General features: G+C 48.0%; 1 protein-coding gene across 3 annotated transcripts in view; it reads right to left on the reverse strand.

The window, feature by feature from the left end:
- The window catches only part of OCRL (OCRL inositol polyphosphate-5-phosphatase), a 1330750-nt gene that overhangs the window by 460150 nt on the left and 845208 nt on the right, over positions 1 to 25392 (reverse strand). For all 3 annotated transcript variants that reach the window (XM_069612980.1, XM_069612981.1, XM_069612979.1), the window contains one exon: positions 9063 to 9228. In XM_069612980.1, the coding sequence (XP_069469081.1) occupies positions 9063 to 9228 (166 nt within the window). The remainder of the gene's footprint in view (positions 1 to 9062; positions 9229 to 25392) is intronic.

Consider the following 25392-nt stretch of genomic DNA (forward strand, 5'->3'; position numbering starts at 1 on the left):
CAAGCCCCCACTCCTGTGGGAATCCAGGCCTGCTGCAACTCTGTCGGTTTGCTGCTTTACAGTCTTTATATGCAATTCTTATGTTCCTCTTAGTTCGAATAATAATGTCTTGCTTCTTTCCTTTTAGGTATGGAAAGGTATTTTGGTGTTGTCATGCAGTTTGAAGATGAGCATGGGCCGGTAGGCGAAAGTGATGTGTGCGCAATGCTGTCCGGTGAGTAATGCGCGATGTGCAGCGCTGTTTCACCTTTTATAATAATAATAATAATTTGGCATTTATATAGCGCAACAAACCCTCAGGTATCTGAGCGCTGCTTATTATTACCCACGGTGTGTGGTGCTCATTTATCGACCTCGGAAGGATGAAAGGCTGAGTTTGGCCCCGCCGGGATTCGAACCTGCGTTAGAAGGCTCTGCACGGATGTCAAAGCGAGCACTCTACTCGCTGTGACACTTGACCGGGATATTGCCAATTATATTGCTAACCTGTGTCTTTTCTCTCCTTGCAGGTTGCGATGTTCCTCGCTGAGTGCCGTAATGTTCCAGCAATGATACTGACCAGGATAGGACTACCCAGGTAAGAATTGTGTGGCTTTCTTCATTCGGGAGGAAACGTGAGCAAACGCTTACTAATGCGGTCTTTCTTTCTCCTGTTTCCAGGTTATGGTATTCCATGATGCATGCGGTGCCGGGTGATGGAGTTTGTACCTTCAGGTGAGTGGAACTGAAGTCGGCGATGGATTGAAGACAGGATACTGTTCCAGGTAAATTTCGTAGTGTTCTTTCTCTCTCTGCAGGTCCTTGGTTTCAGGTAAGCTGGCATCAAAGAACTGGACATGGTGAGCGTTACGCTGCCCACAGCAGAATAACGCAAAGCATGTTCTGCTGTTTGGGTGTGGTTTAAATAGTCTCAGGTAAAGTAGTCCAGGTAAAATAGTCCCAGGCCTGCCACACCCAAAGTAGTCCAGGTAAAGTAGTCCCAGGCCTGCCACACCCAAAAGACTAGACCGCATAGATCAGTTCCTTGTAACGGAGCTATGTGTGTGCCTCCATGTTGGCTGAACCCCTTTCCCCCCCAAAGTTAAATAGTCCCGGGTAAATAGTCTGATTCTAATGTTGGTCTTTATGATGTTATGAGCCTGGCGCCAAAAGGCACCAGGACTGACTCCAAGAGAGTCTTGGATGAGGTTTTAAGGCCTTTGACCTGGCCCTAACCGGAAGGCTGACTTGCCAGTGAGGGCCAGGGGCATGACAGCACGTTCAGGACCAAACTGATCACTTGCAGATCCAGCCTGTTGATGTGCCACTGGGCTTCCATTGTGCACCAAAGGCTGCTCATCTGCAAATCCCCGCAGTGAGCACCCCAATCCTTCAGAGTCACATCCGTGACCAACCTGACCTGGGGCCATGGAGGCCAGAAAACTTCCCCTGCCATCAGATTTTCGCTGTTGGCCCACCAAGAGAGAAGTGTTGGCCACCGACATGGACACCTTTAGAATGTCCTTTAAGGTGCCAAAGTACTGGGACCATTGACCCTGCAGAAGCCACTGTAGAGATCACATTTGCAGAGTAGCTTCTGGCACTAGAAAAATGCAGGAGGCCATGAGACCTAAGCGGGGGAGGAAGGAAACTGCTGGCAGGCTGGTGTGGCTCTGGCACAGTTGAACCATCTGTCCAACACTGGCGACTCTTTTCCACAGAGTGTCCAGGACCAATATGATGACCTGGAGCCTTTGTGTTGGTGTCGTGAGGGAGTTCTGTAAATTCAGGGAGAAGCCCAGCTTGAGTAGTAGCAAGCAAGTGTCCTTGAGATGAGACTAAACCTGCTCCGCTGGCTTCCCTCGGATCAACCAATTGTCGAAGTATGGGAACACAATGAACGCCCGATGTCCTCAGGTGCACTGCTACTACTGCCAGTCAACTAAGGGGAGCACCTTGAACTGATAGTGTTTGTCCCCTATGAGGAATCTCAAGAACTTCCTGTGTAGGGTGTGAATAGGCACATGGAATTACACATCCTGAAGATCCAACTACACCAACCAATCCTGACACTGAAGAGCCTGGAGAATCTCTGAGCTTCACCATCTTGAATTTGTCCTTCCACAGGTACTTGTTCAAGGCTGTGCGGTCCAAAATGGGATGCCGTCCTCCTCCTTTCTTGGGTACCAGGAAATACTGGGAATACCAGCCAAACACTCACTGCTCGGGAGCTACCTCTTCCACGGCACCCTTCAACCACAGGGCTCTGGGTTTTTCTTGGAGTTTATGTTCCGGTTGCCAAGGATGGTCTGTCTGGTGGCCTCCGCAAGAATGGCAGACAGTAACCCCATTGAACGAGCTGCAGTGATAAGGCGTCTGATGTCATCTCTCGCCACTGTGGCACATGCTGTCCAATCCTCCCACAAACGGGGGGGGGGGAGAACTCAAAGCGGTTTTGAGGCCGGAGCTGACCCCACCGCCGCTGCTGAAGGCTGCTGGCTCCTAGAGGCACCCTTGCACCTACCAGAGAACAGGAAATGCCTCTGCCCTGCTTAGGTTATGTGGGCTGAGTCTTCCTTCCGAACTGAACGAGGCAAACATCTGGTAGTCTCTACCCCTGGAGGCAAAGGTGAAGGAATGTTTTGCTGGTTGCTGAACAGCCAGGCCCAACGACTTCGCAGCAGCCACCTTGGACTCTTTACATTTTTCCAAGGATTCATCGGCCTGATGTTCGCCATCAAATTTGATGTCCAAAAGCTTGTTCCGAACATCAGTAGCAAAACATGAGCTGGGCAAGTTGGCTTGCCTACGTATCACTGTTGCCGACCCCATCGCCCTAACAGCACAATTTACAATACCAAGAACAGATTGCAGGGCCTGGCAGGATACCTCTTTCTCATAATCCACCATGCAGAGAAAGCCCTCCCTCATCTGCCCCACTGCCCCTCTGCCGCTTCTTGAATCGTCCTCCAGAGGACATGTGCGTATTTTGCAAATGCACATGAAGCGCTAGTAGCCTTGGGAGCCATACTCCCAGCTGAGAAAATGTTCTTGGCTAAGGCGTCATATTTTTATTTGACTCTCTGTCCACCGGCAAATTAGAGGTGGATGTAGAAGGCCTAATGGAGACTGTGGCCGCCTGAACTACTAATCCTTCTGGTGTTGGATGGGTGGATAGGTAGGAGGATTCCCCTCTTGCCGTTTAGTACTTTTTTGCAAACGCGGATTCCGCTGGTGGAATAGAACAAGGTCTTTGCCACAGTGTGGCTTTCAGGTGAGAAAATGCCAAGTTAAATGGCATAGCCCTTTCTGGGGGTGGGCCCACTTCGAGGATGGCGGTGAGCTCGTAAGCCGAAATCGACTTAGCCTTGGCAGAAAGGCTCAGGGCGTTGACAACCCTCTCAAAAGTTTGTAGGAGATATTGGCATGGCCATAGGGGTGAGCCTGCTATGCTTCGAGCTCTGGAGAGATGTCCAAACCGCTCAAGTTTTGTAAATCTCCAGCCAGTGGTAGGAGATCACCCTGATCAGTGAAAAAGTGAACCCGGTATCAGCTCAATGTTATCTGCATCATCTCCAAATATGGAGTGCATAGTGTCAAAAAATGAAGTTCTCGAATCTGGAACAAACAACTTTTCCATAGTCGGTACAAATATCGACTTCAACGGTTTCAAGGGGGGTGGCATTGAGCGCACCAGCACTGCAAATGGTTTAGAAGGCATTGTCGATAAATTGATGGTCGGCGTTGGCCCAGAGGGCTTCGAACCCAACACAGTCTCCTTGTCGTCAGATGGACCAAGGATAGCTGGAACAGATAAGGTCTACTGCATCAAGGGTTGCCTCGTACCTGCAGTGACCGCTTTCATCATGTCGAGCATCTGCTCTTTAAAGATTTTCCACTCAGACCTGGTAGTACCTTTGCTGGAGGAGGACTTCCCTCTTTCCTCGGACAAATCAAAGTTGTGTCGATGACGATGTCAACGTTCTGTTTTGTGGGAAGAGGACGATGAGGAATGACTCCTGGAGTGCAACCTTCCTATTGGTGCCTGTCCTCTTTCTCCGGTGTGGGGTCTTCAATCTCGTGGCCGGATGACCTTGCAGCAGATCGAGCCGGCAACTTCAGCAGCGAACATCCTACCTTCAATTTAGAGGCCCACTCCCTCAAAGATTTAGGGTTCATCTTTCGACATTACCCACAGTCCTCGATCACGTGGTCGGTGCGTAGGCACCAAAGGCAAACACTGTGTGGATCGCTCAAAGATATTTTAGAATTACAGTCAGGACATCTTTTGTAGCACAATGGTTTCGGAGCGGACATCTCGATAAAATAAATGTCAAATACTAGACCTAAAATTGAATTTGAATGAGAAAAAACATTCTCCGACAAGAAGAGCCGCTCCTCGTGCAGCATGTTGAGCGTGCCGAAAAAAGGAACTGATGTACGGGGTGTAATGACGCAGTATATGTACGGTCCCCACCTTACGTCTGGAGTCGACGACCGGTGCATCGAGTCAAAACGGATCGATGGCCGAGTCGAGATGCACTATGCCTCCTGTCAAAAAGCTTTCGGAGCAGATGACGCTGGAAGGGCTATCTATCTGATGAAGAATCTGTGGGAGAAAAGCAATCCACTATAAGTTAGTTTTCTTAGTGTTAGGATCAGTTAGGGTAGTTTTGGAACGCAGACTTCCTTCTTTGCACACTCACGACTGAAAAACAAGCACCATAGTTAGTAACATAGGTATAGGGGTAACCACAGTAATAGGGTAAGTTAGGCCTTATCTCATTACTTTAATTAAAGATTGTAGATCATGTCCTCTGAGACTCTGTGCCCTCCTTCTGACTCGCCACACATCTTAGGGTGCACTCTGTGGAGCCTGTTTTCTTCCTTGTATGTGTGAGGAGGTGGAAAGAAAACTGATAACTCCACATTTTGAGAAATGTGAGGCCTGACACCAGCTTTGGTAGAAACTTGGGCTGGACCTTCAGGTAAACTTTCTCTTTGAAGAACTTGAGGAAAGGAGGCTTGCACAAAAGTGCTTTAAGTTCACTGATGTATACAGCTGACGTGAAGGCCAACAAAAAAGCAGTCTTTACCTTGAGTAACCTGCTCGGCATCGAATGCCAAGGCTCAAAGGGAGTCGCCATTAAGAAGGAGAGGAACAAGTTAAGGCTACAGGCCAGGACAAAAAATGCTGTTGGAGGAAACATACTTACAAGGTCCTTCAAAAACAGAGCGATAATTGGAATGGAAAAGAAGAAGCGCTGCTCTGCTGATCCTTTCAAAAGAGACAAGGCAGCCAAATAGCCTTTTACCATGCTTATTTGCAACCCCAATCTAGGCAGCGATAACAAGAATTCTATGACTGTCGAGGTGAGGCATGAGAAAAGGTATATGGCCTTGCCTTTACACCATGTTTTGAACTTTCTCCATCTGCATGCACTGATAGACCCGGTGGAAGGTCTGCACCCAGCGAGCAGCATCTCCAGAACCTCACCATTCAGGTCTCAATCTTCATACCTCAACCTGTAAAGAGCCACGCATGCAGGTTGAGATCTCCAGGATTAGGGTGAAGTACCTGCCCTTCAAACTGGGACAATAAGTCCGGCCTCCAAAGAAGCCTGTGAGTTGGACAAACGGCCAACTCCAGAAGGTGTGGGTACCACATCCTTTTGCCAAATCCTGTGAGATTAGGATCAGGTAGGCACGGAATCTCCTCAACCACCGGAGAACCGACAGGATGAGTGATCAGCAGGAATGTATAGTGGAGATCGAAAAACCTCTCCACAAGAAATGCATCCCCAACGCCCCGCTCTGAGGAAATTCCCTCGAGGAGAACTGCTTGCATTTTGCACTGCCCTTTGTCACAAAACAGGTCCACTGAAAGGGTTGCCCAAAGGGAGAAGGATCTCCGAAATGACCTATGGGCAGGACTCCCATTCGTGAGAAACCATGCTCTGCCTGCTCAGAGCATCAACCAGCCAATTAGCTATCCCTGCAAGATGGGCTGCAGAGATTGAGATCCTGTTCTGCAGTAGCCAGAACCAGAGCCGCATGGCCTCCCTGCAGAGAGGCAGTGAACTCACACCTCCTTGCTTGTTGATGTGGTAAATGGCTACTGTGTTGTCTGTCAAAATCAGGACTTTTTTCCTTAGGAGGGTAGGTGTAAAAGCTGTGAGGTCTATCCAGACTGCTCGAGCTCCAGCAGATTGATATGCCAGTTGCACTGCATGAGGGACTAAAAGCTACCCAACCTGCAAATCCATGCAGTGAGCACCCTAGCCCTTTAACCAATTGGGCTCTGGCAAAGGTGCCCAGAAATATCTCCCTCCTGGTGGCCTACCATGCAAGGTCGTTAATCACCATCCCCGATATTTGGAGAACATCCGTCATGTCACATGAATATTGCGACTGGTTGCACCCGAGTAGCCACTGAAGTGAATGAATCTGAAGTCTGGCCTCTGACAACAAGAAAAAGCAGGAAGTCGTGAGGCCTGGAAGGGGGAAGAACGCTGATGCTGAAAGACTACGGGAGTTCTGGAACCTCGTGACCATCTGTCTGATGCAGGTGACTCTTTCCTCGGGGCAGTGGGTGGGGGGCCTCTTTGGAGCCTAGAGGGTGAAGGCTAGGGGAGGAGGAAGCTTTCCCTACCTGAATATCTAGGACTGCTCTGATAAACTGGAGCCTCTGTGCTGGTGTCATATGGTACTTCTGCAAATGTAGGGAGTAGCCCAGGGCAAGTATCCTTGAGATGCCTTGTAACTTGCCCTGGGGACCGGCCCCGGATCAACCAGTCATCTAACTATGGGAATACAAAGACTGCAAATTCTCCTGCTGTGCGTCGCCACAACTGCCATCAGGTTGGAAAATACCCTGGGTGCGGAGGTTAGGCCAAAGGGAAGCACTCTGAATTGATAATGAGCTTCCCCACTGGCGTACCTCAGAAACCACCTGTGTCTCTGATGAATCGGCATGTGACAATAGGCACTCTGGATGTCTAGCAACACCAACCAGTCCTGGGATTTTCGAACCTCGAGAATCTATCTCAACCTCACCACCCTGAACTGGTCTATCCTCAGGAATTTGTTCAAGGCCCTGCGGTCCCTTTCCGCTTTGTTGGGCACTAGGAATTCATTGGAGTACCACCCCGTATCGCTCTCCCGGGCTTGCACCTATTCTACTGCACCCTTCGCAAGTAGGGCTTCAGTTCCTCCTGGAGCTTGGGCTCCGACTGTCGAGTAAGAGATGGTGGTCTTTCTGGGGGCCTTCTGAGAAAGTGTAGGCAGTAGTGTTGCCCCAACAGCTGAAGGACGCAGGCTTCGGAGCGCACCTCCTTCCACCTGTCCCAGTGCCCCAAAACTCATCCTCTAACCAGAGAAACATGTGGAGAGAGCTCAAAGCCACTTCGCTAATCCAGTGGCACAGACAAGGATTGGCCTTTACCCCCACCCCCCCAACCCTGCTGAGACGTGAGAATCTTCTCGCCCCTTGTTTGACTTGGCATAACTGCGCGCTTCCCACAAATGGGGTACAGCACCTAAAAGCCTATGCCTCTAAAGCTGAAGGAAAAAGGCTTGTTGGTAGGCCACCAACTTTAGTGACATTGCATCAATCTTAAGAGTGCTTGAACCTCTCTAAGGACTCATTGTCTTTCAGTCCAAAAAGGTGTTCTCCATCATTGTCCATGACAAGGAGCTTGGCCTGCACGTTTGGCGAGAAGCCGGCACTCAGACGTACAAGGCCCTCAGAAGCACTGTCAATGTACCCATCGGTCTCCTGATGCAATATGCTGCGCTGAGGCCAGCCTGGGGGGCTTGGCATGCCACATCCTTACCGACGCTCACAATGTACAGGAAGTCGTCTTTCACATCCCCCTCGGATAGGTGACCTGCTACCTCTGAAATCACCTTCCACAGCAAACGGGAGTACTTGCAAAGGCGCCAGAGACATGTATAGCTTTCAATGTCATACTCCCAGATGTGAAAACCTTTTATGCCAAAGGGTTCTATTTTCGTAGGTTCCCTGTCTTTAGGGAGGTTTGAATTTGAACGTCTCTAATTTATGGTTGCAGCATGGACCACCAGCCCTTCAGCTGTTGGATGCACTGTAAGAAAAGGCAGGTCCGCTCTAGTCAGTTTGTATTTCTTTGTCAGGTCTCCATCAACCACCTACATCGAGCATGAGCATTTCCACAACATTGTGATCGGGTCCACTATTGCCACATTGAAAGGCAGGGCACTCTCCGATTGTGGCAATGACCTGGCCGGAGACTTTGAGGGTGGCCTCCCTAGTGCCTTCATGTTCATGGACTAACAGAAACTGCATTGCTTTGTATCATGCTCCACTCCCAGACACTACACAAAGATGTTGTGTGGGTCCGTGATGGACATCTTCGAGCTGCAGTCCCAATAGTGCTTGAAACCTGGAGGTTTGAGCCCAGACATACGGACGTCGAAATCATTTTGAAATTCTGAGCCTTATTCCGAAAACAGCGTGCAGAAAAACAGAACTGCTGTCACCAACGTCACGTCCAGAGTTTAGGAATGGCACAGTCATGACATGAAGGAGTTGAGGAGACAGTTAAGCCACACTATGCCCTCTGTCAAATTTTCAGTGGGTGAAGCAGACTCAGTATATACTATCCAGAAGCACATATCTGGGGTCAAGGGTGCCAAAAATGTTCAGCAGCGACCATGATGCAGAGCTGCAGTGTGCCTAGAGATGGCTGAAAATGTTTTTGAAGCCAATGTGATGGCTGGAGGATATTTCTAAAATGAGGAATCTGTGGAAGAGCGGAGTCCATTACATGCCTTATTCAAGTGTAATTACTGAAAACACAATTGTGAATTCAAACAAATTATTCTTCAGTACATGGCATGGAAACTAGACTTCATTGTTTACCTCTTTGGGTGTTGCACTACATGTATTTTTGGTTGTAGCTGGACAATTTAGCACTTCATGGATTAGAAACCTCAGTAAGAATCGTTTTTTTAATGTTCTATGGTTTTGGCACTTACTATTTAAAATCTATAAAACAGAACAGAGAGAAAGCCATGGCAGATAAAGAAATTGAAGTACTCACTTGGTTCCAAATAGCCCTCGCAAGGCTCAGCTCGCAACCAGGGTTTGCAGTATTGAGTGTCATTAAGTTTAGGAATAAATGAGAAGTGGCAGGTGACCTGTCCATCATTCTTTATCTGGAATCTCTCCTTCTGGAGCTGCCTAAACTTAACGTTATGAAAGACAAACTGTGGAGAAGAAAGGTTAATTTACTCACACATCAATCAACATGGGGTTTAAAACAATGTAGTATTGGGGAAAAAATATGTGTATATTGCTTAGTACAGACATTAACAAAAAACATGAGAAATTACTGCTAAATATGAAATGTTCTCAGAGTTTATTAGTTGTTTACCAAGCTATGCTACTGCTCTAGTCACTAGTATAGTTAATAAAACTAAGTTAGATTGAGGTCTGCATCAGCTCATGTGTACAAAGGATACTACTTGTATTCATTCCAATCAAAAAACCTGGCATTCTCCAAATTGCAAAGGCTGCAACGGGTTTATTTTCGGAAGCAACAATACTGTGCAAATTATGGTCTACGACAGCTGAGCTTATTGGGATGATTACCATGCCTACGGGAAGGCCCACGACACTGTGGCAGCATGCATAGCTACCATAATGACACACTATTGATCAAATGCACATTACAATTAATTACTGTCCAGTTATCAGTTTTCTAATTGAATGTTTTTGCTCAGTACAGAGATTCTTGCAATGCAAAAGGTTGATGCTTACTAGTAGAATTGAGGTTGTAGAAGAACAAATCACTTACCTTCAGTAATGTTCTTTCTCCCACATATTACTCATCTTAGATTTATCCTCCTGCTTCGAACGATCTTTGGAAACCGTTGTTATCCAGCAGGTGGCACAGTGTGGCTCCTCTGAGCATTGTTGAGTGAGGATCCTGGACATATCATGCACAGTATGTATGAAGCACCCTCTGCCCATGCCCAGAGGTCTGCATGTTTACCACTACATGCACAGCAACCGAGGGACCACAGAACATATTGGTGCATGAGCTATCCAGATGAGGAGTAGGTTGGGAGGGTGATGCAGAATCTGTGGGAGGAAGGACTAAACTATCAGAAACAACATTACCAAAAAGCAAGTAATTTGACGCTCTGATGGATTACTTCCTCCCTAAGATTCTTCATCTTTGTGTCCCAGACGGCATTAAGAACACACCAACTCTTGAACAAAGTTCAAGCGTTTATGAAAGGGATTCAGAAGGGGCTCCCGAAGGACCATACCGCTCCCTCTCACTCGTGTGCACGCACCTTCCTAGCCCAGGAGTCCTTATATCCCCAGATGGCCACTACAGATACGTAACCCATCCATCTAGTAGCTGACTGGTTGGAATGGCCTGAAAGGCAAACTCCTTCTGCAGATGTCTCCTTCTGTTCTTTTCTAGGTGGATCCTATCCAGGGGTCCCAAAAAACAACAATGATCTTTATAATTGAAATAGGTGCCCTCCAATTGCCCGGGCTTTACTTGTTCTTCACTCTCATGCCCTCATTTTCCTTGCTCTGATCACCCCGATCTCCTTTTGGTTCCTCCTACTCTCTTCCCACTGCTTCACCCTTCTATCTCTCCCTCCTTCTTCCCCCAATGCTCTCTCTCGCTACCTTCTGCTCGATTACCTACTACTTTCGCCTCTCACCACACCCTACTATTATTTCGCAACTCGACTACCCTTCCCTCTCGGCTCTTTCCACCTGCTCTCCACTACACCCTCCTCACACTACCCTCCACTACACCCTCACACTACTCTCCACTACACACTCCTCCCACCACAAGTGTCCAGAACTGCTGCTATGAACTGGAGTTACTGGCACAACAGTCTGAGAATTCTTAAGGTTAAAGAGAAGCCCAAGCTGAAAGATTTGTAGCAGATGTGCTGTCAACAGATATGGCATGTAGGCATGAATGACCAATGGTTCATGAAGGAAAAGTAGTGAAATCGTGTCCCTCTTGAGACATGAGGCCATAACCAGTTTGGTAAAAACCTTTACAGATGAGGATAGGCCGAAGGGAAGGACCTCAAACTGGCAACAGGTGTTTTCAACTGCAAACCTCAGGTACTTCTAGGTCTTTAGAAGAATTGGCACAGGGAAAATAGGTATCCTAAAGGTCCAGTCACACCAACCAGCACTGGCTCTCGAGGGCATGGAGGAGTTGGCCATAGAGCTTGTGCCGGCTTTGTAAAAGGTGGCAATCCTTGTATTTTATGGTGCTAAAGAAAGATGTGGGGCGTGCTCGCCATCTTGGATCTGAGGCTCATGAACCTCTACCTTTGTGAAATTGCACACGTAGTGGTTCAATATCCTCATATCTAAGTTGCAACCCAGGCTCCTTTCTTTCTTCGGCACCAGACCATACAGGGGGGTACCATTCCTTCCCTCTTCTCCATGGTGAGCAAAAGTTCTACTGCCCCATTTGCTGCAAGCTTCCAGACCTTTTCCAACAGGAGTGGATCCAGAGAGGGATGAGGATGGAGGGAGGATGGTCTGGAGGATGCTGGAGTAAGGGGAGACAATATCTTTGTGGCACAACCTGCAAGTTCAGGATTCAGAAATAGTGTGCCGTCACTCCTCGAAGTGCAGGGACAGTGCCCCCCTCTCCCCACGGCAACAGCAGAAGAACGTGCCAAGCCCCAATTAAAAGGATTTTCGTTTTGGTATCTCTTCAGGGACAGAGGAAGCAGAGTTAGTCCCCTCTGATTACCTTTGTCCCTGCCTCACCAGGGAAGCACGACTTTTCCTGCTTCCCTGAGGGAGCCTGTACCAGTGAGCATAAGAGGTCTGTAACTAAAGGAATGTCATTTGAAAAATTACATAGGTGGTGTGGCAGAAGGCTGCTCAATGGCCAGACTCAATAATTGAATCATGGCTTTATATACTATAAACCTCTCTAGCAATTTGTCAGCTTTTGAACCTTGCTATCACCACTAGGGCAACAAATCACAAATTTCGACTGAATGAAGGTTGTCAGCAGCTTGTGAGACCACACTGCACAGGATTTGGGTGTATTTCAGGCACAGTTCCTCTCAAACGGTGCCCTGTTCACACCGTGAGGCACTGACTCACCGCCCCGTGGTCCAGCGCTCGCTACTGTTTTTCAAACTGTGTCCCAGGTCCTTGTGGGGCCGTCGCACACCGCTGCACCCCACAGCAACAGATATTGGCCAACGGCCCAGTCCACCCGCGGCACACGTTCTTCTGGTGGTACGCCACCACCATCACCACGCTATGCTCCAGTGCGCAACTGCCATGGCCCACCCCCTTATTTCTCTGCAGCACAAGGGCGGCCCACTAATTTACTCAGGATGGCGGGCTGAAGATTCATTCTTCACCTGTACCATGAGGGAGCAGCACCCCAGGACTTTTCTGAAGCACGCCCGCAATGTGGATCAGGTTGGGCTTCAGCATCCTCCCCATTTTCACATCCCATAAGGAGATACGGCCGGGTAGCCTGGTTCAGGCCACACCAAACATACTGCACAGATTGGGCAAATCTTCTATTCACTGTGGAGCACCCCACACACATGGTCCGAGGGCTTTTTGAGGCTGGGCACATTATATCTGGGCCACCAGGACCACAATCAGTTTGCAAGGCTCTGTGGGTGCCCAGGGAGCTCCGGGTTCGCAGTCCAGACCCACAGTAGTTGCCGGGTCACACCTGGCATAAGTGGCCCAGTTCAAGGAAATTGTTAGGCCCTTGGGGCGACACTATAAGCCACGGCCCCCTACAGAGCAGTTTTCTGCTTCTTATTCTCTCTCGCATTACCATCGGTCCTTTCACAACTGTTTCCTAATGCCCCCCCCCCCTTACCATTCCACTCCAGAGCAGGGGAGGCTCTGTGTTTGTTCTTTTTCTTTTCATTTCTTCTTTCCTACGTTCCATCCAACCCCATGGTAGTCTGGATGGTACAGTCCAGGTCAGTGCATTTAAAACACAAAACTATTAAATAAAATATGTTTCTCCCTACCCTAGTGCATGTGTCTTTATATCTTTATTTCCCTCAGGGGCAAACATATAGCCCTAACTAGATGGGCCCGAATTGGACCAGGTGTTACATCAAGCTCAGCGGACATCTCTAAGCTGCTGCTAAACTGTCAGTTTGAGGCCAAAGTATCCACGGAATAACATTCTTCTTGGAAGTCTGTGCCATCCACCAACTACTTGGCTTCCATTCAGTAAGGTATTGGGTCTCCATCATAAATGTGTCCCATTTTTGCAAAGACCTCAGACACTAGCCTTTATGTTAAAGCTAGGCAACCAGTGCCAAAGGGTGTGGAGTGAGTGAGTTAGAGAAAAGGCCAGGGTGCCTGTTACTGGCACAAGAAAATCGCCATTGCTTTTCAGCCAACCTGGGGAGTGTTAGGATAGGGAATCCTTAGAAGAACCCCAGAAGTAGTAAGATAGATAAGGCTTTGGCCTTTAGGTCCTCACCTATATCTAGCATTTAGATAATAGCAATCACTGATCACTAATTGCCAAACCTAGGATCAGGGAATACTGGGTACGGGAGAAGGGAGCCCGTGGGAGGTCAACATAGGGAAGCCATCAGTAATTTTTACCAATTTTGAGAGTAAAAACCCACGAGCCATCGTTTGGATTCTGGGAGTTATTGAAGCAATCTATGACACTGTGTACAAGTTTAATTACAATAAATCAACTTTTTTAACAATCACCTCCTTCCAAGAATACATTCAGACAGTCCAAAATTGGTAACCCTTTCATGGGACAAAACTTGTTTTAGGAATCTAGAGAAACGTTCCTCAGTGGAAATCCCAAACGATTTTCTCGCTGACACGCACGATTGTTAAAAAGAATATTGTGCCCAAGTTTCTTTAAACTTTATCTCTTTGAACTTCTTTTTCTTAACTGCACATCCAAGAGTTTGATGGAATAAGCTTCAACTTTATCTGGGGTAGAGGTATGCAAATGATTGCCTCAAAGACCCTTATGGCTACTAGATTCAACTGGGAATTGGGAGAGCCAGATCTCTGTATATTTTTCTTGGCTGTGCAACTGAGCTTTGGTTTCAATAGCTTAAGATTCCTTTTCTTAGACAAAATGCCACAATTTAGAACAATCCTATATCTCAGTACCTTCGGACCCACATCTTCCAGCCAGGGGGTGGGCTGGGTGCTTGAGTGATCTTGCAGAGTTGGGATATGCGAAAATGAAAATTTAAACTTAATGCCACATTTCCCACCTTAACCCATTATGCAAAAATCTGATTCCTCTCAAAACCCCTGTTGTCACTTAGACCCTTTTAAACACTGGCAGTCTAAGAGGTTTATCATGACTGGGCCAACTTTAAATCAAGAGCAAAATTAAAACTTTGGTGGAATACAAAACTGAAGTCTTCGAGGATTTTCAATACACCCAAATAAGACAATGGACATAACAGCCAGATATGTTACAGAATGGTACTCAAGACTGAGATGGACTAGAGCATTTGCTATACACAGGAGCAAGGCCTCAATGGTAGTCGCTAGAGATAACGGTTGAACACATTATGACCTCATGTATGACCTTGAAACACCTGTATATACAATTACTTGCTCAATTTGTATATAATGTACATTCCATGAGTGATGGTGCTTTCTGGAAGTACTGTCTTAATTTGAATGTTTCATTAATGATTGCACTTTACAACATATGGGAAGTGATGAAAATAACACTGGGCGAACTGAATGAAAAGATATGATTGGCTCTTAATCTGAGAAATTACAGTATTACAGGTATGTTAATGAAATTTAATAGTTAAGCAGTAAATGAAATACCTGGATAACGATTATATAACAGTACTTCAGTTTTTAATGGATTGTGAAATGAGATGATTGATTTTAAGGATGAAGTTTTACTATTAAGTTAAATATATGATTTGTAATGTTGTAATTTAGGTTTTGTGAACTATAATATGAAATTAAATTGTTTATGTTATATTGAAATGTTTTTGTGGATGTAATTTATAATTTTCAGATATGTGAAATTATTCCTCGGAACTAAAACACATTAATTTAAATCAACAATTCCTTTTAAACACACTTATATGACTTCTTGGGCATTAGACCTCCAGACGAAGACAGATATACCCTAGTTTCACATCAGGTCCTGACCAGCCAAGCTCTCTATATGTTGTGAGGAACCTGAGGGCATCCTCACTTTTGTCCCAGCATTCTCTGCTCAGGTGGCCAGGCAAAGGCCATCGCTCTTTGATCACGACCCTGTCGGTGCATATGCGAGGGAGGATCACCTGGGGATGGGGAAAGGACATCCTTGGGTGAGACATGGTACCCCCATCACCTTTTCATGATGAACCTTCTATCCACACCGCCTTTATAGGTTACTGTCAACCTTTCCCCATTTCTTCCTTTCCAAATGGCTCTCCGAAATGCAATTTTTATACGGTCACAAGGAAGAGACAAACTAGGAGGACACACCCTCATTTCGGCCACGGTCAACACATCAGCCTCCTCTTGTTAATATATACAAATATCAGTGTAATACCAAAAGGAGAAATATACAACCCAGAGTTATGCACACTTCCATTCATTCAAACTTCCTTGAACACCACTTTGGTACTGAGATGAGGTAGAAGGCCCTTGGAGGAGTTCAGTTATAGCCAGGCATGTCCAGCTAAAGGGTTTCATAATGGTCAGGCAATCAAAGTTAAGACTCACACCCGCAGTCATTTGCCAAGTCCCAGGTGTATAAAAAGGTTAACCGTCCAACACAAGGAGAGAGATGGCATGGAGAAAAGGATGCAGTCTGCGGAAGTTAAACAGGCAGGAGAGGAACAGGCTCAAAATAAACCATGCAGAGCAGGAGTGCAGAAGAGATGCCAGAGCCAAGGCTGGCCATGGAAGGGTCTGAGGCCCTGCTGTTCTCCCTGCCAGGTGCTCACAGCAGGAGCTGTGGAGCACTGAAGTCTCCTGATCATTGGAAGTCTCGCGCATGCGAGTGGTGCTCTCGGTAGCTTCCACTTGGGAAGAGCAGAGCTACACCTACAACATTCCAGGATGGCAAACGCTGCTCGTTGTAGTTACCGCGACAGGAAGGCGAAGCAAAGCTGAGTAGCGAAGCCAGGAAACCCAAAAGAGCCAACGTACAACACTGGTGAGTGACAAGAAGGAACACTCATACCGGGGCGCTCCGGGGTTTGGAAACAAACGTTTATGAATACTGAACAAGCTAAGAGCTGCAATAAGTATTGTGGAAGGCCAAAGCCAGTATATTTGAATAACGAACAAGCTGCAAGCTATCAAAAGTATTTTTGAAAGTTGAAACATGTACCATTGAATAACAAAGTGACTGAAAGACAGTAAGAATATATTTAGATGCTGTATAAAACAAAGCCACATAATGAACACTTATGAAGTAAATAGAAGCAAGGTGGTATTGATGGGAATTACCAGGGAAGGAGAGGTGTGAGACACAAGTGGTGGCAAAGCCAGAAAGCTGGAAATGAAAGTTAAAAGATTGTTTCAAAAGATATGAGATGTGAAATGGAGTACTGGCCAAGGATAAAAGAATCTGAGGAACCACAGGTTAAGAGAGAGAAAACATGTTTTGGTAAAAGCCAGAGGAATACAGAAAGCATATTGAAGTGCACAGGGGTATCAGTTGTGTGACCTGTAATGGGTGGACCATGTGGTCCGACAACTGCGCCTAGACAGAGAGACCCCTACTTGGGAAAAGCCAAGGAAAACAAAGGTAAAGAAGAAGTTTATGTTTTGCAACTATCAAGTGCACACGGACATTGGTTGCGTGACCTATAATGGGTGGACCGTGCAGCTCAAACCCTATGCCTATAAATAAGTGGGTGTTCTGCCACAGTCGTTGAAATAAGCCCTAAATGTGAATTATTGAAAAACCGGGATGACTAAAGATTTGAACTGATATTGTTTTGAAAGCTGAAAGATTTGAACTGATATTGTTTCTGAAAGTTGGAAGATACGAACTGTTGGGGAAGGCAACCCCGGAAATCTAACAAGAGGAAAACCTAGATGACAAAGATTTGAATTGGTACTGGTTTATATTTCTTCCTCCTTTTCAAGTTGAAGGATTTATACTCTTGGGGACGGGAACCCTGAAAAGTTGTGAACTGCGATGAACTCTTGGGGGAAGTAAACCCTGATGTCTGGGACTGTCCTGAACTTGAGGCAGGGAGATCTAGGTCTAAGCCAATATGTCATACACAAACCAGTCCCGCCACCATGCACCGTCACACCAGCACACACAGGTACTGTCCCTGGGTTGCAGACCACCTCCCGGGACATTTCCATACCTAGGGTGCGAGGGAGTCGCCATGGTCAACGAGGGCGGGCAGTGCGGAAGGTCCGACCCGGTTTGTTGCCTCGTTACCATTGGCAACTCCCATGGAGACTACGTTCAAGCTGGAACACCCGACTGCGTTTACTTCCTGGTTCCGCGGCGCTCTCCCGATCACGTGCCCAGAATCCCGCTCACGTGATCAAGAGCCGGCACGCATAAAACCGGGAAGTTCGAGTTCCATCACCGCTTCACAGCTGTTCCACGACTCTGTTCGGCTTTTGCAGCATTCACGATACCTGGATACAACGGATTTTTGGACCTTGGCTTACGGATTACGGACTGGCTTGCTGACTCCTCGGATCTTGTTGCACGGATATTGTTACTTTGGACCCTCGGCTTTTGATTAACGGATTGCTTACGGATCACCCTTTCTTGACTCTACGATTTTGGCCACTGGCGCTAAGTGGCAAACTCAGGTGCTCACCTAGTCACAACCAGCCATTACCATCTGGGTTACGGTTGACACGGCTGTCCAGACATACGGCTCTCCCTCGCACCAGGCCCCCGGCACCCCAGAATCATCCCGGTTGGGTTTTAGGTAAGAGATTTATACACGTTTCTGCATATCCCAGTATTGTGTCTGCCTGTGCTAATCTTACCTTCCCTTTAACAGCCTCCGGGGTCCAGGGCGTCATCTGATCCGACGAAGAAACAAAACACCTGTGGCCTCAAAGCTCGCATAGGGAGTTACTTTACTCATCCCTGTGGGTGATTTGTGGACAGAGGTCCATTACTCTTCACTACGCGGCAAGTCACGACAGACTGTGAAGCCGTTGCGTCGTGGAGAGTATGGAATCGGAGGACCCCGTGGCTGCCTTGGTACAGGCACTCACATTACTAAGAGCAGATATGGTTGCCGCTACTGCTACGATACACCAGAGATTAGATCTGATACAGAGCACACAACACCCCTTGCCCGCTGATGCTGAGTTCGGGGAAGCTGCTGCTGCAGCACAACCCCCAACTGCTCAACAGCCTCCTACTGCTCCTGCCGCACCTCAGGTTCCAATACTCATGTCCACGCCCTTTCCTTTGGCTGCCCCAGAAAGGTTCCACGGTGACCCCAGAAAGTTTCGCACATTCGTAAACCAGTGTAAACTGCATTTCCTCTGTAGACCTCAGGCTTTCCCTGACGCCACCACTAAAGCAGCTTTCACCTTGTCCCACCTGGCCGGCACCGCGGCAGAATGGGCCAACCTTTTGTTGGAGAACGACAACCCCGTCCTATACGATTTTGACCTACTAGTCACAGAATTGTCCCGTGTGTTCGACACGCGTCACAAAGCCCAGTCTCGGGACCTCGAGCTGTTAGATCTGACTCAAGGGAAGAATACCCTCCTCGAATACATAGCTCGTTTTAATCAATTAGTCGCTGAGACATCCTGGCCTGAACCAAAGAGGGCGGTCGTTTTCTATAGGGGGCTTAATAACACCATGAAGGACGCTATGGCTGTGGTTCCATCTTTGCCCACGACCCACACTGAGTTAGTGGATCTCGCATTACAAATCGACGCAAGACGTTCCGAACGTCGGTCTGAAACAGGAATCCCCCTTGCCACTCCACCCTCCTCTTTCTCTGGTACAGGCATTGAACCCATGCAAATAGGTGGCATTCGCAGTCCCATCACGCAATCAGAAAGGGAACGCAGAAGAACTGACCATGCCTGTTTTTACTGTGGTCTACTTGGCCATTTCGTAAAATCATGTCCCCGACGCCCTAAACTCAAGAATCCGGTTTTTCCGAATGCTCGACCCTAGATCCGGGGACTGGATCGAGCAATGTTCCCATTTCCCCGGATAGGAACCCCGCTTTTGGCAGAATCAGACCAGTGTTGGTACAGGCCATGCTTAACCCTACACCCGACATATCTCATGCTATCTCGATTTACATCGATTCAGGCGCCACGGGCAATTATATTGATATAACTTTGGCCAGATCCTTAAACTTACCTCTGATCTCCAAGCAACATCCTGAGCCGGTACAAGCAGTAGATGGTACCGCACTGATATCAGGCCCTATAAAGCAACAAACCGCCCCCATCACCCTCACAATACAAGACACGCATCAGGAAACCATCACCTTCGATTTGATTACGATGCCACAGTTTGGTATCATCTTGGGTCTTCCTTGGTTACATCTACATAACCCCTTGATTGACTGGAAGTCGGGGCAAGTCCATTTCGAATCTGAGACATGCCAGAATTTTTGTCTCACCGCACCTGATGACGCTGAATTCCCCCCACGGGCCCTAGGGGGCATAGCACAGCTCACTCTGCAAGAGGATATCCCTATGGCTCTCGAACCCCATGTAGTGGGGGCTGTTGCCGTTGGTTTCCCTGCGGATTACAACGATTTCCGTGAGGTATTCGACAAAGGTTCCTCGGAGGTGCTACCACCACACCGACCTTATGACTGCCCCATAGACCTAATTCCTGATTCCGTGATTCCCTCAGGCCGCATCTACTCCTTATCTCCATCAGAAGAACAGGCATTAAAGGATTATATACAGGTTGCATTGAAGGTCGGTCATATACGTCCCTCCACCTCCCCGGCTGCTAGCCCAATATTCTTTGTCCCAAAAAAGGAGGGCGATCTGCGTCCTTGTGTGGACTACCGCCGACTTAATTCCATCACCTTAAAAAATCGATACCCAATACCCTTGATCACTCCCTTACTGGACAGGTTAAGCCACGCTACCATATTTACAAAACTCGATCTCCGCGGAGCCTACAACCTGGTCAGGATCCGCTCCGGGGACGAGTGGAAGACGGCTTTCTGCACACGTTACGGATTATTCGAATACATGGTCATGCCCTTTGGGCTTTGTAACGCCCCTGCTACCTTCCAACGTTTCATGAACGAGGTATTTCATGATCTGTTGGACGTATGCGTGGCAGTATACCTTGACGACATTCTCATATACTCACAGGACATAAAAGAACATATAGTACACGTCCGCGAAGTACTGTCCCGTCTCCGCCAACACTCACTCTACGCCAAACCTGAGAAATGCCTGTTTCATACTGAAAGCGTTGATTTCTTGGGATTCCACATTACACCTGGGGGTTTGGCCATGAACCAGTCCAAAATCCGTGCGGTTTTGGACTGGCCAAAACCCGGCAATCTCAAGTCCTTGCAATCATTCCTTGGGTTCTCGAATTTCTATAGGCGTTTCATCCAAGACTTCTCATCTCTGGTAGCTCCTCTTACAGCCCTAACCAGCCCCAAATCGCCTTTTGTTTGGTTGGATGAACACCAGGCTGCTTTTGACGCCTTAAAGTCTGCATTTACTACTGCCCCTGTCCTGAAACATCCCGACCCAGAACTCCCGTTTATTGTGGAGGCCGATGCGTCCTCTTTTGCTCTCGGGGCAGTCCTGTCCCAACGTTGCCCTCATTCGGGTCAATTGCATCCAGTGGCATTTCATTCTCGGAAATTCTCTGTTACGGAACTACATTACACTGTCACGGAGAAAGAATTGCTCGCCATCAAAGATGCTTTCTTGGTCTGGCGGCATCATTTGTTGGGAGCGAAGCACACAGTCATGGTGTTCACCGACCACCGCAACCTCCAGGATCTGGCCTCGCTCAAATGTATTAACAGTCGGCAGGTGCGGTGGCATTTATTCTTTGCGGCCTTTGACTTCCAGGTCAAACATCGTTCCGGTCTGTCCCATGGGAAAGCGGACGCATTGTCTCGCTCTCCGGGTGGGGTATCCTTACCTGTGTTTCCAGAAACCCTGTTAAACCAACATGTTATTTGCCTTTGCACCCCTCCTTTATCTCTATTGGACTCACTTCGCACATGGGTTTCACAACATCCCGATCAGGTCACCGAGTGGGATCCAGAGTTTCATGAAGGGTTGCCCTATATCCGAAACAGGTTGTGGTTGCCTTCTACCGACACTCGTAACCTTGCTCTGAAATGGTCCCACGATAGCGCCATCAATGGTCATCCAGGACAGAAACGCACGTTGGACATGCTCAGGCGTTGGTGTTGGTGGCCCTCCATGAAACACGACGTTGAAGGGTATGTTAACACCTGTGCTATATGTGCCCAGTGTAAGCATCGTAGGGGGCGTCCACTGGGGCTTCTACTTCCGTTACCTGTACCCCCCAGGCCTTGGCACACGGTTTCCATGGATTTCGTAACCGACCTACCCCGGACAAAGGGTTTCGACACCATATGGGTGGTGGTCGATTCGTTTTCCAAAATGGCTCGCTTCATTCCTTGTTCTGGCATCCCTTCTGCCCCAGCTTTGGCCGATCTCTTCTTTAAATCGGTCTTTTGTTTCTTTGGGTTGCCCACGATTATTATTTCGGATAGGGGGCCCCAGTTCACTTCTCGGTTCTGGCGAGCTCTTACGGCTCTCCTGGGTATAGATTCCCGCTTTTCCTCCGCTTACCACCCGGAGACGGACGGCCAGACTGAGAGGGTGAACCAGGCCATGGAACAATATCTACGTTGTTTGATTCTGCAACACCAGCAATCCTGGCTCGGTTTACTACATCTTGCTGAGTTTTCGTATAACAACTCCACACATTCCTCCACTGGCTCTTCCCCCTTTTTTGTATTGTATGGCCAGCATCCCCGCACCTTACCTATCCCGGACCTAGCTCCCTCTGACAACCCTGCTGCTGTCGCCTGTGCCCGCGACCTATCGGCTGTTCAGGCTCGGACCCTTACTCATCTCCAGGAGGCCCGGGAATCCACGAAGGCCATGGCGGATAGAAGGAGGGCGGTAGCACCTTCCTATGTTGTGGGGGACAGGGTTTGGCTCTCTTCTCGTCATCTTAGGCTGCCTGGGTGTCGCAAACTTTTACCCCGTTTTGTGGGCCCATATAAGATTACTGCTGTGATCAACCCTGTAGCCTACCGACTCGCAGTCCCTGCTTCCTGGCGCATACACCCCGTATTCCACACCTCTTTGTTGAAGTCCTGTCCGGCACCTACACGTCTCCGGTCTACGCCTGGCCCGGTGGCGGTGGGTGACTCCGTGGAATATGAGGTTTCTGCTGTCTTGGGTTCTCGCTTTGTCAGGGGTGGGCTCCAGTATCTTGTTGACTGGGTGGGTTTTGGCCCCGAGGAGCGCTGTTGGGTTCCTGCTGGGGACGTCCATGCCCCGAGGCTTGTTTCACGTTTCCACCGGGATCACCCTTCCTGCCCACGTGGTCGTGGGCCATTGAGGGGGGGCTCTGTCATACACAAACCAGTCCCGCCACCATGCACCGTCACACCAGCACACACAGGTACTGTCCCTGGGTTGCAGACCACCTCCCGGGACATTTCCATACCTAGGGTGCGAGGGAGTCGCCATGGTCAACGAGGGCGGGCAGTGCGGAAGGTCCGACCCGGTTTGTTGCCTCGTTACCATTGGCAACTCCCATGGAGACTACGTTCAAGCTGGAACACCCGACTGCGTTTACTTCCTGGTTCCGCGGCGCTCTCCCGATCACGTGCCCAGAATCCCGCTCACGTGATCAAGAGCCGGCACGCATAAAACCGGGAAGTTCGAGTTCCATCACCGCTTCACAGCTGTTCCACGACTCTGTTCGGCTTTTGCAGCATTCACGATACCTGGATACAACGGATTTTTGGACCTTGGCTTACGGATTACGGACTGGCTTGCTGACTCCTCGGATCTTGTTGCACGGATATTGTTACTTTGGACCCTCGGCTTTTGATTAACGGATTGCTTACGGATCACCCTTTCTTGACTCTACGATTTTGGCCACTGGCGCTAAGTGGCAAACTCAGGTGCTCACCTAGTCACAACCAGCCATTACCATCTGGGTTACGGTTGACACGGCTGTCCAGACCTACGGCTCTCCCTCGCACCAGGCCCCCGGCACCCCAGAATCATCCCGGTTGGGTTTTAGGTAAGAGATTTATACACGTTTCTGCATATCCCAGTATTGTGTCTGCCTGTGCTAATCTTACCTTCCCTTTAACAGCCTCCGGGGTCCAGGGCGTCATCTGATCCGACGAAGAAACAAAACACCTGTGGCCTCAAAGCTCGCATAGGGAGTTACTTTACTCATCCCTGTGGGTGATTTGTGGACAGAGGTCCATTACTCTTCACTACGCGGCAAGTCACGACACAATAGTTGGAAGAATTGGAACTTTATTTTTTAACAATATTTCTTTTGCTACTGACATCCCTACACATTGTATACAGATCATTGTGAGGGCAAGTATAGGTTTTGGACACAGAGAGACTTTTTATTTGAACTTACTGACGCAGACTATCCTTCGTTTTCTTAAGCTAGGGAAATCCCACCTTAGTATAGGGCAAGTTAGGCCTTAATCCATCCTGACATATAAGAAAAACAAAGCTTTCAATTAGAAAGTTGGATCTTTTGTCTGTGTCTTACTCCGTGATGCCTTTACAATGTACACTAAAGTTAAAGAAAACTAATGCACAACAATGATGAGGCAGTACCAGACTCCAAAAAGTCTACAAAGGATTTTGCCTTCAACAAATGGCTTCTGTTGTAGGGTGCCCACTAGCTCAATGTTCACTACAAACCCAAAGCTTGTTCTAAGGTGAAGAGGATGAAAGGAACTATTATAGATCAGCAGGCCCTCTACCAAATCGCTTTAAAAAGCACCAATCACCATTGCTCTGTGCTGATAGACCCACAGACTGCCTCCTAAACAGATGGGGTGATTTAACCTCTGGAATCCTTTCACCATGGTCAAACTAACTGCAGTGGTACCAGGCAACAACCATAAATATACCTCCTATATGGTAGGTGAACAAATTACTTACCCATGGTAATGGTCTTTCTGATGAATGTTCCTCCTACGGATTCCTCATCTGAGATATCAGTTTCTTGCTTTGCAGATCTCGGAAAACAATCTCAATAGCAGGGGGCGGTGTACGGCATAAGCGTCAATGTCCCTCGACGGTGTCCATTCCCGCATCAGATGATAGTATAAATACAATGCACCTCACGCTGTTGCCTCAGTAGCTTGTTTTTCTTCTCCCCGTGCTCAGCCGTTTTTGTAACGTAACCTTATATAGGCATTGAAAGAGAGAAGGAATTCGAATTTGCTCATAGTGAGCGGGATAGACTGGGAGGTTGATGAGGAATCCATGGGAGGAACATCCATCAGAAAGAACATTACCATGGGTAAGTAGCCTGTTCTATTGGTTTGTCTCCTCCCAAGGATTGCTCTTCTTAGATAGACTTCCATAGCAGTACTTGTGATGGAGGTGGGAAAAGTGAATACTCAAGACTTTATTTTGTCCCATAATGTTGGGAAGAACCACTCTTTCAAACAGAGCGTCCTGACGCGAAAGGGAGTCTAAACATTAATGTTTTGAAAATGTATGGGGGGAGGACCAAGTTGCAGCATTGTAAATGTCCTGCGCTGTGTGAGGAATCGAGTCAAATTCGTCCCTTCTGTGGAGACATCAGATCTCCAGACCCAGAGAACAAAACCGCACCTTCAAACAACAGAGACACAAAGTTACCTTCTAAAAGGAGAAGGGGAAGCCACGAACATAAGGGGAAGGGTAGGTGACGAATTGAGGGAATTCGTCCCTTCTCGCCTGTGAGGCTAGGGAGGGGAGCCTGCTCTGCAGCACCGTTCCTATGGGTCGAGGCAAGTGGGACCTCACTGGGAGTGACGCCCCCTTTGGGGACAAGGATTCCCGTTCCTGTGGGAAACTTCCCAATGGCCTCCACATGATAGCATATATGAGACTATCTTATATACAAAATACTTACACATTCCAAGACTGGGATGAAGAAAAAGTGAATTTATTCCATTACTAGAAAGAAAGAGTACTTGTCTCTTTAAATCAAAATCTCCAATTAACTGTGATGAGTACGTTGAAGAGGGAGGTCACGCCAAAGGAAGAGGAAAGAGAGCAAGAGGAAGACAGGCTCAGAAAAAGGAGGCCACCTGTGAGTAGAACACCTGAAGGAGGCGGAGCTGAAGCAGACCAAAGATCCAGCGAAGCACAGAACTGCTTCAAACAGGAGA

This window comes from Ambystoma mexicanum, chromosome 5p (assembly GCF_040938575.1).
Source record: "Ambystoma mexicanum isolate Mex_15411 chromosome 5p, UKY_AmexF1_1, whole genome shotgun sequence".
Taxonomy (NCBI): Eukaryota; Metazoa; Chordata; class Amphibia; order Caudata; family Ambystomatidae; genus Ambystoma; species Ambystoma mexicanum.